At 37.6% G+C, this 19,175-nt stretch overlaps 2 protein-coding genes across 2 annotated transcripts in view; one reads left to right on the plus strand and one right to left on the minus strand.

Moving 5' to 3' along the window:
• The first annotated feature begins 356 nt into the window (after positions 1 to 356).
• Positions 357 to 9,396, plus strand: LOC133523249 (uncharacterized). Its single transcript, XM_061858730.1, has 7 exons — positions 357 to 468; positions 615 to 748; positions 2,230 to 2,452; positions 2,862 to 3,014; positions 5,522 to 5,697; positions 6,709 to 6,780; positions 7,580 to 9,396. Exons 1-7 carry the CDS (start codon positions 433 to 435, stop codon positions 7,824 to 7,826), a joined length of 1,041 nt encoding a protein of 346 aa, XP_061714714.1. The 5' UTR covers positions 357 to 432; the 3' UTR covers positions 7,827 to 9,396.
• Positions 9,397 to 17,564: 8,168 nt separating this feature from the next.
• Positions 17,565 to 19,175, minus strand: part of LOC133523250 (zinc finger protein 3-like) — a 75,971-nt gene continuing 74,360 nt past the window's right edge. Inside the window, exon 3 of the mRNA XM_061858732.1 lies at positions 17,565 to 18,898. Coding sequence (XP_061714716.1) covers positions 17,985 to 18,898 — 914 coding nt within the window. The 3' untranslated portion in view covers positions 17,565 to 17,984. The remainder of the gene's footprint in view (positions 18,899 to 19,175) is intronic.

The following is a 19,175-nucleotide window of genomic DNA, read 5'->3' on the forward strand; positions in this document are numbered from 1 at the left end:
GCTACTCAAAATATTTATCAAGTAAAAATAATGAAGGCTGTTCAAGTGACATCTATGCGATTTCCTACAAAACAAAAACGGAATTCCTGAACCAACTGTTTAAACATTGTGCATTTCTCCTTAGCGACCTAAACTCAGTAATTTGTACAAGATGGCGCTGTAGACTTCGCTACTATTCTTTGCTACTATTTAACTTTTCAAAAAAACATTACATTTTTTTTGTATTGATAATTGAGTAACAATTTTATTATTCTTTGACTAATAAGATCATCAATGTGGTTGTGAAATAAAATTGTATTTGTAACACTGAGATTTCCGATTTGACAACGTCAATTTTGACATTGACATAGCAATAGCATTGTTTTGATTTGTCCATAGTCGGGTCTTGAATAAAGCTTTTAGGTATTTCTGTTATGCTGAGTTAAAGTGACAATGATATCTCTTTATTCACAACCGTGGGGAAAGTTGGTACGCTACAATTTAATTATAAACAGTTCTTGTAATAACGAGAAACTTAACCTAAGCTGCATAACCTCAAAATAAATAATACATTAATTTCTGTGGTATAGTGGAAAACAGTTTTATCTGTATCAATATGTTGAATAACTTTACAGAGATATATTTGCTCAAACTGCCAAGTGTTCACCAGTCCCAGATGTTTCTACAGTCAAGGGTTCGACAAATACTCAGATGTACAAATGGAGAAAATTATCAAAGTTATCAATGATTCCACAGCTGTAATTTCAGAGTATGTATATTTAATTTCAATATGTATCTTTGCTCGTCCTGCCCAATGTTATGAATGAAAGGAAATGAATTTATTTTACTTAAATTGTGAAACAAAGGAAAATCAACTCTATAGTCCAAACAATTTGGTTTTAAGTTCAATGGCTTAAACTGAGTATGGTGGGCAGGATGAGGTTACAGTACACAGAATTCAGAATCATAAGTTTTGTTTTAATACTTATCTACTATAAGTACTAATATTATAAATGCCAAAGAAACTCTGTCCATCTCTCTCTGATATCTCTTGATGCATAAACCAAAATTGTGGGCAGAAGCTAGTTATTTCTCATTGCTTTCCTTGGATATTCTAGTTAATAATTTTCTTGTATTAGTTTTATTAACTTGTCTGATGTTTTAAGTGTAACATAGGATTTAGCTTGTAAGGTTCATACTTGCATAGGAGTAACTTTGAAATTGGGGTGATGAAAATGGCAAATATCAATAAAACTAGAAGCACTTGTACTACACTTACCAAGGCTTCATACTAAGCAGATGTCATATAAAACAGTTCATCAACTTCTTATTTAACATGAATAAGTTTTCAAAATTAATCTGAAATTCCTTCCTTTCCATTCATGAGAGATGACTTTTATTAATTTAGTACCAATTATCAACTTGTCACTTAGAATCAGAACTCATAACTCATATCAGTTGTCAAACTGCCTGCCTGCTTATTAAATAATAATAATAATAATAAGGGTTCCAGCAGGCGTTCTACATGACATTAAAGCTCTCCAAGAGGCCTCTACGTGTTGGATCTATATCCCCATGCAAGCCTATCAAAAGACCGGGATTTATAGCCCCGTGAAATCCAAGGAGATACAATAATAATAATAAAACAACTTATACACCAAGCACGCATCAAGCATCCTCGCATGGAAATGCGACTGCCACAAAACCCAGTGAATGAGTTAGTTTAATATAAAGGTCATAATTTCACAAAAATAGGTAAAAGAGGATAAGCAATTTGTCTAATTGTCACTATAAGCGAAGTCATCTTATCCGATTTTGTTACAAGGAATTTCATACCAACTGCTTACGGTGCTTACTATGACGTAATTTATAATATAAAAACCAAACTTCACAGACTAATTACGTCATAGTAAGCGCCGTAAGCGGCTGGTCAATATTAGCAAAGTCATAATAAACGGATTCCACTGTATTCGCAAATTTCAAACTCAACCTGCTTTTGAATTTACCCCAGTGCACCTTCGCTTTTTTCCATTATATATTCCTATTAACAGGGCCGGATTTAGGGGAGGGCAACTGGGGCTACTGCCCCGGGCCTCCACAAAAGAGGGGCCCCCCACAATAGAGAATTCGGTAAATTTACCATTTTATTTGGAAAAAATTTGGGGCCAGGGGGCCTCCACTCATTTATTGCCTGAGGCCTCCAGACCTCTAAATCCGGCATTGCCTATTAAAGTGAAACTTGAATTTCAGCTATGATATAAGCAAAGCAAAGCTGAAGAAATTCTGCCAATGGAGAAGCAACAAGGGCCAAATTAACACATTATCCGACTTAGAACTAGTTGAAGGTTTCACAAAGAGAACTGCTATAAAATTGTATGATAGCATACTTGAAGGTCCGGAGAAAAAGGAGAAGAGGAGTAATAAAATTAAGGGACAGATTTTGCATCCTGCTTTAAGTGAAAGGTTGAGACAGGTGAGTTCATATTCTGTTTATAAATGATCGTTGTATGTTTTCACACTTTACTCTTATCTAGTATATTTATATTAGTTAAGATTAATCTACCTAATATTTATCAACATTTTATTCCATAAACTGAAATAAATGTCATATACTAAGAAAAAGGCCTTGGTCATCATTTTCAGTTTATAATTTATATACTTAGTTGTGTTTCTACTTGAAACAAAAAACAAATTAAAATATTTTCATTTCTTCTAATAATTATAATAGTATTGCATTCCATATTTTAATATGATATTTTGGCCGTTGCATAAACAATGCAATATTTTTTAGTTTCTTTGGGTTGATCTAAAAATTTTGACATATACATGACAATAAAATCTTGTATCAAAATGAAATTTGAAAGATAAACCTGTGTTTACAGAATTGTCAGTCCGTCCTGGCGGTGTACATCAACGTGAACTCAGTTGTCTGGACCCTGATCAACCGGAGTAACTACGCGGTGACTGATTGGAGATATGACCCTATCAATTATCCGGACGGGAAAAAACTTCAGATCACTGATATTTATGATATTGTAAGTGTTTTGTTTCATGTATATAGGGCTGCCATCCGTCCGGGTTTTCCCGGATTTGTCCTAGTTTGGAGGCCGTCCGGGTTTTCCCCGGACACTTTTCATGTAAGGAAGCACATTATAACTACATTTAAAATTAAAGGTCTTGTTTTTAAAAATATTATTTTCGGATTCGTCCGGGGAAAAAATGCGATTTACGCCAAATGTCCGGGTTTTTAATCTTTGTCCGGGTTTGGCGAAATTCGTGATGGCAGCCCTACATGTATAGGTTAACGCAGTAAATAATTTTCCAAAGGTAGACGTCTTATCGTCAGGTGACAAGCAAAACTCACTAATTACCGCCACAAGTTTATAGCCCTAATAAACCGTATTACTTCTAAAATAAGGTTGATTTATTTTAATTATTTTTTAGTAATTAGTGAGTTTTGCTTGTCACCTGACGTTATGTTTTAGAACTTAGCATCTATTAGAGTATCCCTAAAAACCTACATTAAATGGGGTAGGCCGGTCACAGTACCTTATTGCAGAGGCAAGGAAAGGGCAATTCGTGGATGAGTTTCGACGCGAAAAAGACTCCGACAAAGAAGACGAATCAACGAATTGCTATTCCTGCCGAAGAATAAGTATATAGTGCTTTTCTCCAAACATGCGAGGATATAAGGTAAAATTATCATTAGATAAGATAAGATATCATTTATTGCATTTATAATGACGACCGGTCTGGCCTCGTGGGTAGTGACCCTGCCTATGAAGCCGATGGTCCCGGGTTCAAATCCTGGTAAGGGCATTTATTCGTGTGATGAGCATGGATATTTGTTCCTGAGTCATGGGTGTTTTCTATGTATTTAAGTATTTATAAATATTTATATATTATATATATCGTTGTCTAAGTACCCTCAACACAAGCCTTATTGAGCTTACTGTGGGACTTAGTCAATTTGTGTAATAATGTCCTATAATATTTATTTATTATTAATATTATTATTTATTGCATTATCTAAGCGTCAAGCATCTTTCAAATCATGATAGTCTTTGATTTTATTAAGCAGTATTCGCACGGTCATACACGACGGTCTTGTAAGAACGAGACATGTAAGGTCGTTTATCTTACTATCGCACTCTATCCTATAGCTTGATATGATAGCTGACCGGGTCGTATAGACGCGGCCCGCGGCTATTTATAATAATTGGCTGTTTACATTTCTCTTAGGGGATACATATTTTTATAAATTAAAAAACAATACAGTAATAAACTTTCTGTCCGCTAAAACAGGACAATAATGATTTGAATTTGATTTTGACCATAAAGAAAAACTTCCCGTACTATTTTTGATACAATAAGGTGAACATTTCCGAGCATATTAGAGAATAAAAACCGGCCAAGACCATGTCGGGCTATGCTCAGAGTAGGGTTCCGTAGTTACTCTTCCGTCACAATAAGCTAAACTGGAGCTTAAAGTATGGTAGATTGTTAACTAAGGGATGAACTGTGGGTCTTTTTACTATGAAGGGGAAACTTTTTGCGATAACTCAAAAACAGCTAAACTGATCATATCCGCTATAGTTTTCATTTAAAGTCTTTCTTAAGCTCTACTTCCAAGATTTTTTTCATATTTTTTTGGACCTATGGTTCAAAAGTTAGAGGGGGGGGGGGGGGGGACAATTTTTTTCTTTCGGAGCAATTATCTCCGAATATATTCACTTTATCAAGAAATGTTTGTTGAAGACCCCTATTAGTTTTGAAAGACCTTTCCAATGATATTCCACACTGTGGGGTTGAAGCAAAAAAAAAATGTTCACCCCCAATTTACGTGTAGGGGAGGTACCCTAAAAAATTTTTTTTAGATTTTATTGTACGACTTTGTTGGCTTCATTGATTTATATATCCATGCCAAATTTCAGCTTTCTAGCACTAACGACCACGGAGCAAAGCCTCGGACAGACAGACAGACAGACAGACGGACATGGCGAAACTATAAGGGAATCATGGCGAAACTATAAGGGAAACAAACTAGGAATAGTTGACTACGGAACCCTAAAAAGTATTTTACAAATGGCCCTTTAAGCCAAATGTCATAGAAAAAAACTAGAGACAAGTAAAACCTGTGCTGGGGCCATGTATAAAAAAATTTGACACTTGCCAACCCCATTTCGACGGCCTTTCGGCATAGAACCCGAAAAAATCTCATAAGCACTATACATAAATAAATAATAAATAAATAAATATTATAGGACATTATTACACAAATTGACTAAGTCCCACAGTAAGCTCAATAAGGCTTGTGTTGAGGGTACTTAGACAACGATATATATAATATATAAATATTTATAAATACTTAAATACATAGAAAACACCCATGACCCAGGAACAAATATCCATGCTCATCACACGAATAAGTGCCCTTACCAGGATTTGAACCCGGGACCATCAGCTTCGTAGGCAGGGTCACTACCAACTAGGTCAAACCGGTCGTCAATACATGTTTCGCAGTTGTATGTTTTCTTTACAGGCATCATCCATTACCCGTCGTCTGCCTCCAGCGGACATGTACGTGATGAAGGCTGAAGCCACGTCTCTCCGGGCCGCCGGCAGCGACCCTAACAATGCTAAGGCTATTGCTGTGAACCTGCAGAAGGCTCAGATGATCGCTATGATGGTGGCTATGATCAATTCTAGTACGGTTAAGTGAGTAGTACAGTTTTTATACTAAGCTATGTTTTAAGGTTTTTAAAATCTGATATTAAAATTACAGATGGTAAGTAAGTAAGTAAGTAAGTAAATATTCTTTATTGCACCAACAATTATTATACATTTTACATACATGTAAAACTACAAATGAATTTTAAAGGAAAATAGAACCAGGTAACAACAGGCGGTCTTATCGCTAAAAAGCGATCTCTTCCAGACAACCTTTAGGTAGCAGGAAATTTCGAACTTATACAAAAGTCAACAGGTAGTGCAAAGAGCTAAATATGGAGACTATTAAATACAAACACACATACTACTTATATAAGTATTAAAACAATACCTAATATACTAATAAATATACAATATAATATAATACAATATATATATATATATTTATACTTACACATATACAATATATAAATGGCAACTTAAGGTAGAGATATTGTAGGTAGATGGTATTGTTGAGTGAGTAGCATTGATGATTTTGGTCTTAAGTGGTGTTTGTATGTCACAGATGTTATGATACTTAGTCCGCCCATAAGTGTCACTTAAGGTTTTTACTGATAAAAAAGTAGGTCCCTTATTTATTAAAAACTACTTTGTGTCAGTCAATATCAAACCTTGTGGCAGTCGGTGCTTATGTCGAGTAGCCGCATTAGTATTGGCGCGCCGCTAATAACGGCGAAAGCGCCGACCGCCATAAGGTCCCTTTTGATGTGGACTGTCACATTTAATCGTGAATTACTTACCACCAGTAAAAACGTTTGTGACAGGACTTATGGGCCGACTAAAGGGACCGTGCGCGTTGGAGGGTCTGCCATCTAGTGGCCTGAATCGGAAACATAAACATGTACATTGACACTTCACGCCCAAAGCAAGGCAGCCATCTACTGTTCTCGTACGTTTTCTTGTGCATAGTAGGTTCTGCCATCTCGTAGGCAACATTGGAAGCATAAACTTCACATTTAGTTTAGTGTTATACTAACCTTATATTTATTTTTGTTTCAGCTTTGATGATCAAGATAAAGACGATGTTCTCAAACATAGAGTATACTTTCTAAGGCATTCACTTCCATATAGGTAATTTTATTTTCATACTATCGGCAGGCTGTGTTAAACACAATATATCTGAGAGTATGAGATTCGCTATTAATGCAAATGAAATAATATTAACGATTAAATAAATATAAAATATTGTAATGTAATAAACTACTGTGAATTTGTTACGTTAAATTGAAACCTTCATACTTGTATGTGCTATTGAAATTGCTTCCTTAGTAAAAAAAAAAAAAACAGTTTTTAGGGGTTTTTAATGATAACCGACCGGCGTTTCCGTTTTACCACCATCTATTGAACTGTCGATGCAACTACTAAAAAGTCCTTCTATTTCTTGCCAGATGTCGCTTTTTAAGCTTCTTGTGTAAATTAAAAGTATGCTATTTTTTTGCTGAATTTACACACATACAAAGTTTTAATACGTTCACTGCCACGAACACGTATGTGTGTTAATTTTGTGTTGGAAATGGGACGCTTGGCTTTGTCTAGCGCTTTGTTTTCATACGAAGATATACTAGTGCCATCTAGCAGGTTTTTTCCTAGTTTAGTTGCATTCCGACTCTTAGAACTTCTGCAACATAACTTTACGAAACTTTACTGCTCTTCAGAGTTTTTAAATCGTAAAACTTCACGATAAATCTTTCCTCGAATTTGACAGCTGAAGTTAAACTTAATTTTTCGGTGCCGATATAATATCTGGGTCCCGAAGGTTTAACACATTTGACAAATTGTAAAGCGCCCTAAAGCGCCATCTACTTAAGGAATCTAATTTGCCGCTACATTTTTTATCTGTGGTCTAATTTAAATGTATACCCATTTACAGGTTATATGGAACTCTCGTCGGCAACGAGCGTGTATCAACGGACCAAACAGTAGAAATGATACTCCAGAACACCATAGAATCCCACGTCAAAGTGCCCGAAAACCTCAAAACCATGTTCAGGTCGCAGAAAGACCTGCCAAAAGACATGCTTGGACATAGCCTGTTGCTGGGACTGACTTTTATGGATCTGTGTATTTATAAAAACCAGAATAGCATAGACAAGTTGATGAGGCGGAATGATAGTTGAGTGTGATCTATGGTGCGTCGATGTGATTTGTGAGCGGTGAGTTTTGATACGGTTATAGGCGCACCACACATGATGGGCTGAATTTATGATACTTCCATACAATAATTATTAAATTAAAAAGATATAATACTTGTCATGAGGGCTCTTGATAAATAAAAATATTGTAAATATTTCGTGGAAGGGCCGCTTTTCCATGAAAACATGGCTACGATCTTTAAAATACCCCTACGTTATATATATTTATTTATTTATTTTATACCACGTCGGTGGCAAACAAGCATACGGCCCGCCTGATGGTAAGCAGTCTCCGTAGCCTATGTACGCCTGCAACTCCAGAGGAGTTACATGCGCGTTGCCTACCCTAATAACCCTCCCTCTCCTCGTTGAGCTCTGGTAACCTTCTGGTAACCAGCAGGAACACAATGCAGAAAAAAAAATTTGATGCCATAAATGCCTTACAATGATGTAGATCATTTTGGAAAAGCACCCCCATATGTTGTGCGGTGCGCTAATACGCGGTGTTTTTTTAAGTCCGTTGATTTCAAGCGTGCATTCCTGAGCTTAAATTAAGTAACTTTTTCAACGAAACCGATATTCTAATAAACTCCATTGTGAAGATAATCAATGATTTATTTTTATCTGATAAGGTCCCTTTAAGCGTGTACAAGTGTACACAAGTGTACACAAGTGGAAGTGTATGCAAGTGCTTTAGGGCCTGTTTACAATATTGATTAGTGTTTAGTATGAGTTTATACATTTGCTGCCAAACGCAAGTACTATCTCGGACGATCGATATTCGACCTGTCATTGATATGTTACAGTTTTCAATTGTTTGGTGAATTTAAATATAATGTCCGTGTTATAACAACGCTATTAATTACTAAAAAAAAACTGCAATAGGGAATACACGAAACTCTGCGTAGGAGGCGCCACTACCACAATCCATCACAATCTGAGGGTCTACCGCGAAACAAGAAAATCGAAATTCCGTTATTGACCTCGCTATCACTTTTGCATATTCGAGTGATGAAGAGGTAGATAACTAAATTTCGATTTTCGCGTTTCCCGGTAGGCCCTTTGTAAACAAACCGCTTTGATGCATCAATGTCATATTTTATTATCTGTGAAAACTAGTCAAAAACAGTTTAAGGTACAGTATGTATAAGTTACTCTATGGTTTATGAAAGGTGCTAGTGCTGCACTCTAGCGGCAGAACATTGCAGTAAAATTCCCTATTCAGTTTCCCTAAATGTACTTAGTCGTACTCCATAATGAACGGAGTTAAAAAAAAAACACATCGATGTAAAAAACACCGTGTACTTAAGCGTGTTGAGTTGAGTCGGTTAGTATAGACAAAATACCCAAGTAGTCGACATCAGTGGTTTTTACAGTTGCACTAGATGGCGCTGCACGGCGCAATATGATTTTCGTTGGGACTGGATTGTCAACGGTTAGCGCTTGTTAAAATAGTTACCTCGGAATATAGTGCAGCTGTATAGCGACACCTAGTTTAACTATATGTGGACGTTATTTAATAGGAAAAACTTAATAAAGTGGAAACATAAACACACACTGTATTTACTTGTTTCGAGGCGTGATAATAAACTTTACAGTACATATGGTGCTATTTAATAGCACTAGTGCGAAAATTAGCATATTACGTTACTGTGTCGAACATTTAAAGGGCCATATGTACTGTAAAACGTTGTACGATACATGTGCGAATAGGTAATTCGCAACTCGTGTCGATTTAAAACACTCCCTTCGGTCGTGTTTTAATTTATCGCCACTCGTTTCGAATTTCCTATTTTTCGCACTTGTATCGTAATGTACTATTACAGTACACATGGTGCTACTTTTCCGCACTAGTGCGGGGAATAAGCACTTTCCGTGACTATGTCAAAATTTTAAAGGGCCATAATGTACTGTAAAACGTTGTACCACACACATGCGAATAGGTAATTCACAGCTCGTGTCGATTTAAAACCTCCCTTCGGTCGTGTTTTAATTTATCACCACTCGTTGCGAATTTACAATTTTTCGCACTTTTATCATAATTTTAGTACATTTGAAGCTTATAGGGACCATGCGCCTTGGAAGACTCCAACGCAATCTTGTGGCCTGAATCGGAAACATAAACACGTACGTTTTCTTGTGAATGGTAGTTTCTGCCATCTTGTTGGCTATATTGGAAGCATATAAACTTCGCGCTAAAAATCGGACGTCTCCTGTGCTGCAGGCCTATAGTTTATGCACGCTCCCTATGATTACAATGAAAACGACGACTTTGGGCTTGTGCCCAAATCATGCGAGGTTTTTTCGGCTACTTTTTGATAGGGGAGGGGTCCCCTCGGTGATATTTGGTAAGGTTTTTGGCTACCCTCCGTCTTCCACATAACCTAACGTATATTTTATTGTCATTTTTTCATTCGACCTAATTTTAAGAAAAACAGCGTAAAAAAATTGCGCCATGAATTAGATGTATATGTATTATACGCGCTCCAAAGTTTCGTAAAATAGCCTCGCTATTTTGAAGTGCGAACTGAAGATTTATGTTTAAACGAAACCGAGAAAAAGTATCTACTAATGTGGTACATATTTTTTCTTCGTTTCGTTCACTGTAGAAAAATAAACGTGAGATCTCCTTATACCCCTCCTCCCCCAACGTGATCAGTCGTGATTTTTTCGTGACCCTCCTCCCCCCTATCGAACCTCTCGTGATTTGTACACAAGCCCTTTGACATTTTCTAATGAATTGTCTAATTCCCTACTTAACAAGCACTAGTATCATCAGAATTCGTCAGAGTGCCATCTATATATAGCATTTACCAGCATTCTCCGTTGGCTTATTTTAGTTATTTAGCGTCATCTAGTTCTTAGGTAGGTAGATAGCCTGAAATTTCAATAGATAGCGCTTTTGTAAAAATTATGTAACTCTCAATTGAGTCTCTATTGTTTCCCATAAACTGTTAAGTCATAATGTATTGTTTGTCCACATTTTCGTTAGCCATAATTAGGTTTTTCTCAGAAACGCGTAACTTTTCAGGATTGCCATAAAACAAACCTAACCTAACCTAACCTTTCTATAGGATAACCTAAGGAAATTCCTGAAAAGTTAACGGTTTCAGAGTTATGACTAATGACTATCATTATGACTTTTAATAATTATGTCAAACAAAGGGATCCGCCCTCAATTATACGTATGATGCTCAATTTAGCGGTAACGAAATTTTAATATGGTAGTCCTAACTTTAGCTTAACTACTTGAATATAATTTAAAGGAGTGACTACTAAGGTGTAGAGAAGGGATATTTTTATCTGTGTAATAAAATAAAAACATGTGTCCTTTATAATCAAACTTAATTCAAAATCATTGTCTAGTATTCCTAATAACGCTGACGATGATGATGATTTTTTCACATGATTTATAAGAAGGTGGTTGTGGTTAAATAAAACTGCATAATATTGCTTCAGTTGGACTAAAAAGTGTTTATTTGATAAAATACAACGAGCTTACTTTTTACAACATTTTACTTCTATTAATGTCAAAAAAACAAACAAAACCCTTAATACAATATTAATATACATAAATACGATGGTATCAACTTCAAACATAATCATAATGTAACTAACATAAATGCAAAACTAGGCAAGATCATACGTAAAATACCTCTAAATAAAAGTACAATAACTAAATATAACTATTTTAAGATACACCAAGAAAGTCTAATGCAAAAATTTTCTATAGATCACACTTACTTTTGACCTAAAAAAGGTTGAATTTTGTATTTAATACTGATATTATCATTTTGGAAGAACGTATACTAGAAAAACATATTTACAATTTATTTTATATGCCAACATTAATTTTATCGCCTGGATCGTGACCATATCGCCAACTGTTTCAAATTTTATAAACGGAAATCTATTGTAAAATAAAAATTAAATCTGGTTTTATACGGCTGTGTGTAAAAAGTTAGATCTTGTATTCTGGGATTGTCTATTTCAAATCAATTTCATATAGTCTATTTCGGTGTATTTGTAGTTATGTACGAAAATATACTCTATTGTGTAACATCGGACTGGAGCCATGGGGGGTGCTTAGGCCATGTTCATGGGAGCAGGTACTAAATAAACATACTCTTCTGTTCTAGATCTCAAAGTCATATCCCTATCAGTGGCGGATCGTTCAAAGAACTCGATTCCCACCGGCTTGTCTAATTTCAGCCCGTTGAGTACTGTCACAATCGGTTCATGGAGAAAAGGAAAGCAAAATTAGCTCCGGGTTCCCTATGAATGTTAGTGACGCGCCGCCACTGATCCCTATATTCCCTATAGGAGCTTCGATCTGAAAGACGGCTTTTGGCTTAGACTACAATTCTACTGCACTTTATCAATTTACTTGCAAAGGTTTGGATGTTTGCTTCTAACACATTTCAACGTACATAATTATTTCCTTTGCGATATCTTGGGTCTATGCCGCAGGTATTCTCTTTGTAATTGGTTTAAATTTTTGGAGATAAGTATATTTTATAGTTTGTGGTTTTATTTCTAGGTTTTAACTTTAGCTTTAAATTTGTAATATTATAATTTAATTTAGTAAGTTCATATAGATTGCGTCAGTGTTTTTTTAGTTATGTGATGTTCTGATGTTTTATATAGGTATATATTTGAATGAATACTTTTAAAGTTGATTAAGAAAGTTTATCAGGTTTTTATCAAGAGTAAAACCGAACTTTATCAGAATTGGGATTTAAATATGGCGTTTTCTTCTGGTAAAATATTTCAATGAAAAATACTTTATGCAAACTTTAGTGTGCAAATGAAGTATACGCAGATGAATTTGATTATGCAATGTGAGCATTTTTTAAATAGGTAGGTATAGTATGACTTATCGCAGATGATTTTTTCGGGCTCGCTAATATGTTAAACAAAAGGTATTGTTTCCTTTATGCAGCGGTTACATTGCTACTGCTAATGACCCCGACATAAGTAACGGGAACAAGCTTGTTCAAAAAGCAAATTTACTATCCCATTTATATGGTTCAAATTCGTGGAACAGTCCATTCGGAGATAACACTTTTTGTTATTTCCAAAAATAACCACCCGTATGGTGCCTGATCTGATTGTTTTCTAAATGAGCTGTCCATAAATTTGAATCTTAATAGTTGCTTTTCAAACGACATGGGTACTTTGGCACGCGCTGAAGACCGCACTTAAAAGAAACAAAGGCTCTTCTGAAAAAATCATCTGAGAGGATCACACTACATATACGTTCGTTTGTCATTTAGTGAGAACCTACAGATATTCATATTTCTATTTCAAGTAGATTTTTTTCGGAGAAAATAATTATACCGTTTGTAATTAAACCAAAGCTTTTCTCATCAAACAATCCTCGTAAGATAAATGCTATGTTTAATTCAGCAAATGATAAGTATTGGAAGACTAACTTATTCCATATACAAAACGTTTGCGATACTCGGACCCCCCGCAGCTCCGGCTAATAACTCTGTAGAAACCTACAACAGTGTAAAATTACCAGTCTATTGTTGTATATTACAATAAATATGTACAATTAATGATATAACAGCACCCATTAATGAAACCAATCTGTAGATGCTCCGCCTATCCCGCTCCTGTATAAAAACAAACTATAATATATCACCGTTTTATTGTATAATCTATTGTATATATTGTATATTCTGTATATCTATTGTTTAGACTATGTCGGTATAATGAACATTTGTATTGCTTTTTAAATAAGTATTGTAGCAAAAATAAGCTTGATAGGCGACGCATCTTATGACGTAAAAACTGCATTCAATAAAATCTGTAAAAAACTCAATCCAGACTACAAGATCATTTATCTAATATGTTCATCTTTTATAAAAAATTCAACAACACTTATGTTACTGTGGAACTGTTTCAACAAGTCTATTGTGATAAGAAATCATCGTTTCCATCGTGAGCGGTCGGCGAGTGTGGCAGTGAGTACGTAGGTATCTAACGAACTATTAGGCCGGTTGGCTACCAATTATTCGCACTATACTAGCAAATTAAATTAAAATATACATCGCCAAATGTCAAGTGTATTGCACTGAACTGCACTAGCTGCAGAGTTTCCGAGGGAAATCGAGACAAATAAAGCTATACCGTCGCGACACTGATGTTCAGCGCCGCGGCAATGGAAGACGTCAAAATAATTCGTAGCCAACGTATTAGAAACTAAACGTTACAACTAAGCTTCCGTCACCTCTGGTACATCGTGACAAGCTTACCATAACGAGCGGACTCATCGTAGAAAACATCAATTGATATGATAAGAGTACGAATTTTGGATTTATAAATTGATATTTCTACTTTGAATCAGTCACAAAATTGGAAACTACACGTGAGGAAATAATAAGTGCTAAATAACCCCACTTGCCTGATTTTGATTATTTTAGTCCTTAAAGTTAAGAAAAACGTTTTTAAATACAAATTTAATCCGGTAAGTGGAGTTTTCGTATGCTGATATCAGCCATACAATATTTTGAATTACATTTACGTAAGCATATAAACCATTCGTACAATCAGACTTAAACTTAAAGAGTCTTTGCCAATTACTTACGATTAAACTTTTAGACTGCAATGAGATCACAAATAAATGCATAAATCAAAAAGGAATTCGTCAAATGCTTTTGTCAAAGTCTTAACAATTTTGTTACCAAGCTACGCTGTGGTTCAGAGCTATGGGAAAAACATTGTATTACATACAATTGACACTGTTATCAGTTTACATGCAGAGTATATAAAGACAATGCAATCTTATTCTCTCCTTTTTATCGTTAACAATAAAAGTATACAAAATTAATTAAGTGGTAAGGTTACTCTTATATTAGAAGAGCGTAAACGTTCAAGATCCATTCGGATCGCTCGAAGCAACTTCTTTATATATCCACAGATGAGCAGTTATCATAGATATGCGATATTAAAGAATATTTCGTTGATGTCACTAGATGGCGCTGCATGAAGCAACATTTTTTGTTGTTGGTTTGTGGCGCCACCTAGTTTTCATGCTGCAAAATATTCTTTGGCTCTGCTGTGAATCTATGATAAGTATGTAGTCTGTTATATATAGCGCACATTTTGTGGCTAAACTAGAATGGAATTTTATTCCATTGAAAGATGATAGAAAAGGCAAGAACCGAACTATCGCTAAAGGAAGTGAAGACATGCGATTGTTATAGTGATGGTAATTTATTATAATTTATAAAACTAAAGAGCGGATGAGCAAAATAATGTGAGAAGAGTACGTTGGACGGCACGCTTACAATATACGGCATATCAATACTTCGGAATAAGATGGAAAGAACTGGTAAACTACGTTAGAATGTCGATCGACACAAAAACCTGTAAGCACTTAACAATAGTTAAGAAAAGCTAAACCGTGCTCTCTAAAAAATATTTTACAAATATTCGCGTACACAATAATTATGTATAGAACTAATACGATTAACGTTAGGTAAAAGTAATACATACTCGATAATTGAGCAAACTTAACAAAACATGAGCCAGACCAACAGAACAGGGCCACGGTTCCAATACCTACTCCGAACTAAACTGTGTGTCAACCCTATAAGCAAGCTACGAAGATAGATTTGGCTTTAACGAAATCAGTTTGAATTTGAAATTTGGAACACTGCCTGAGAATCGTCCAATGATATGTATTTACATTGACACGCGAGAGCGTTACCAGCGCGGACGCAATGTCCCGCGATACGAACGAAACCTGTCATCGCAGTACATAGCAATACGACACTTACTTTAAAACTATTTCACATTTACTTTTAATAATATTGTTTGTAATAAATGTATAAAATATCATCTGTAATCTCTGTATACTTAATCACCTTTGTTTATATTTAAAAATTAAATCCATTTGTATCGGTATAAAAATCTAATAAGTATAAATCTGAGGTTATTCCACGGCTATGGCACTGTGTAGTATTGTTTGTATTCAAACTTTGTACGGGAGCCGGCGGCCGCGCGCGCGCGTATTTCTGTATAAAAATACTTATCAGCTATTATTGTTTAAGGCTGTAAAACACTGTGACCTACAAAATATATCGAAAAAGAACCCTAGACGACGGAGGCGCGCGCGCAGCCGCGGGCTGGAGGATCACTTAATCTGTGGCAAATCACTGTCACGGGCTTTATAATTTTCTTCGATAATGATGTTTTTTAGTAAACCTCCGAAAGTTTGATAGGAAACTGAACGAGTAAACTAAACGCGAGACGGGCGCGGCAATGGCGCGACGTACTGTACATAAAGTTCGAGCGCCATTGTTGCGTTACAAATTTTTGTAACAGTCCAATGGGTGATAATTCATCATAAAATTGACGTAACATACTAAACGTACCTAATGCATTCAATTTGTGAAGTGGTAAAATATAATAATGCATCCAAATGTAATGTGACTCCCACAACTATTACAACTATATTAGTTTAGGTACGTAACAGTTCATATTATGCAGTAGGAAAACGAAACCATCACATATATCGTAACGTAAGCTAACTCGTCTATAGACAAACACAGAGGATAAAATGTGGGGGGTGGAAACATCCTGGTGGTGGCGGTTTAGAGTCTGCGCGACTGGGCCCACGTCCCGACATCGATATATCTCATATATCTCCTGTCACTACAAGGTACGGGCTCGTCTGAACTACTATTGAACGTTCTAGGGCTACCTGTAACTATCTTGGACGCGAAATAATCGAGGACGCATCAATCAACACCAGAATATTTCCACAACGCCATAAATTCATATATATCTTTATTTCTCCTATTCTAAATATTTATTTCGCGATGAATGATCGAATTGCTTGGTAATTCGAGATAGTCTAAGCTAAAATTAGTAATAAGATTATTCTGGCATTCTCCGTCCCTCGGATCAAACTACACAAAGCACTTGGCGACATCACACACGAACCCTAATTGGTAAAATTCGCTAATCTCACTCTTCGAAATTACAATCAAATCAGTCGAAAGCGCGGCAAAAGCCGCGGAAAAAAGACATAAGCACAATTTTGAATAACTCACGACGGACACGTTTACGTCACATTAAAATTCCGAATTCCAAATTGTAAACAAGTATAATACGTACAAATGAAATGTACAATTTGACAACTCTTTCTCTAGAGTCGGTCCAAACATCCGATCCCAAGTTACGCTAAGTGAGCGAATAGACACTAACCTACCTAGCTATCACAGTCCTTTCTCAGTCTGACCCTTTCCACTAAATGCATCTCAAATTGTCACATCGTTGAAAAAACTGGTAACAACCTAATCTAGGCCAACTATAATAGAAGCTTGTAGAAAAGTTTAAAAGTACTACGTTATTTGGCACTATGTGTTACGAAGATATCGCAGTAGCTCTAGTTCATTAAATGCATTCATATAATTTAACAGAAAATTTAGTATTTACTAAAAAACAAAATGTCATGATGGCAAAAGGTAACCTACGTTTTTGGTTTCTTACTTATCTGTTGATGTTTCACTTCAAAAAGCTTCTGTTTCACCTAAAGTTATTCCCGAACTTATACTTTATCTAAATTTTAAGATATTTTGAGCATTTCATTCCCTATATTTGCCAGATCATATCTCTTATAAAACTCGTAAATAAAATTAACTTAATAAGTCTAGAAATTATGTAAAGTCATTACAAATAGGCACACAACGCCGAATCTACGACATTCATCGCGAAATATGCTCGTGGTAAAAGATTCTAATCTTATTTTAGATTTAAACGAAGACTTTTAAACGTCTAATCTCTGGTTGGATCCGTATATCGTGAACAATTCGAGCTCGAAGAATCACCGAGAAACCTAACTCTTACGTGGTAACTTAATATTACGGAGCAAAAACTCTATCTGTACTCGCTTCTCAACGGTAACACTATTCGTGACGAACTTTATACTGTACACTGCGACTCGGAGAGTACAAACTGGGTATTTAGTTATTTACAGACCGAAGCTCGTTTACAGCGATCTCGTATATGATAGGCGCGGAGCGGCGCTCGTATACTGAGCCTCTAGTAGAGGCGGTCGACGGCGTAGAGGTCGTGCGACGCGTGCGGCTGCGGCTGCGCCGGCGGCCACCGCGGCGGCGGCGCGGGTCACTGCGCCGGCAGGCACGCCAGCGGCGCGCCCGGGCCCACGGCCGGCTTGAACTCCTGCGACGTCGGCGGGAACTGCTGGAACGGCGGCGCGTAGCACTGCGGGAAGTACAGCTCCGGCTTCACCACCGCCGCCGCCGGCGGCAGCGGCCGCGGCGTCTTGTTCGCCTCCGCGCGCCGCGCCTTCGCCGCGTGCGGGTTCATGTGATTATCCACGTGCTTCTTTACTTCCGGCTCCGTGGCGAATCTCCGCCGACAATTCGGCATAGGGCAGCAGAACGGGCGGTCGCCCTGGTGCGTCCGCGTGTGCTGGTCCAGGATGGCCTTCTGCCGGAAATCTTTACCGCATTGCGTGCATTTGTACGGCTTTTCGCCGGTGTGAATACGGAGATGCTGGTTGAGAATGGTCCGCTGCCGGAAGAAGCGCGGGCAGTACACGCATCCGTACGGTTTCTCGTTCGTGTGTATGCGGAGATGCTGCGTGAGATGCGACTGCTGCCGGAATCGTTTCCCGCACTCGGGGCAAGGGTACGGCCGGGATTCTATGTGTATGCAGCCGTGCTGCAGCAGCGTCGACTTCTGTTTGAACTCTTTTTGACAGATCGGGCAGCGGACGAATAGAGGCATCGCGCGGCCGCCTAGCACGTCTGGTAACTTGCCTCCCTTCAGATATTGTAATGACAGCCCCGAGCCGAATACCGTGTGGTTGAGCCCTTTCGTGTCTTTGAAGTACGCCGGGTACTGCGCCGTGTCGCCCGGGGAGAAGCACGACCCACGTTGCTCCCCGTTCTGGCCCTCCGCGTCGCCAAACGTGGACATCACCTCCTCCTTTCCCTCGTCCGGGGGGAACGGCACGTCCTGCGGCCACAACGTCGGCGTGGTCCCGTTCTTGAAGATCAGATGCGGCGAGACATCTGGAAAAATCGAACAGTTTGGTCAATCAGGTGTTCGGAGTCCGGCATATAACGACGGGGTTAATCGAACTAGGGACGGTTACAGGAGCGTCGAACGGTTCGCGCCGAGGAGATCGAGAATTTGTTTGATAGGAAGGCCAATGGATGCGAGACCGAGTCGAACGTGCTGGGGGCGGCGGGGAGCGCGCGCGGCGCCGGCAGGCGCTCCGGGCGCGGCGGGCGCCGCGCGCGCGGAGGAGGGAGGGGCATATATGTGTGAATAGCGCTCGCCTTGGTG

The sequence above is a fragment of the Cydia pomonella genome, chromosome 12, assembly GCF_033807575.1.
Source record: "Cydia pomonella isolate Wapato2018A chromosome 12, ilCydPomo1, whole genome shotgun sequence".
In the NCBI taxonomy this organism is placed as follows: Eukaryota; Metazoa; Arthropoda; class Insecta; order Lepidoptera; family Tortricidae; genus Cydia; species Cydia pomonella.

Coding starts and splice junctions, on each gene's coding strand:
- LOC133523249 (XM_061858730.1), top strand. CDS start 433: ATGATATCTCTTTATTCACAACCGTGGGGAAAGTTG. Junction 469..614: donor CACAACCGTGGGGAAAGTTG/GTACGCTACAAT, acceptor ATAACTTTACAG/AGATATATTTGCTCAAACTG. Junction 749..2,229: donor TCCACAGCTGTAATTTCAGA/GTATGTATATTT, acceptor CTTGAATTTCAG/CTATGATATAAGCAAAGCAA.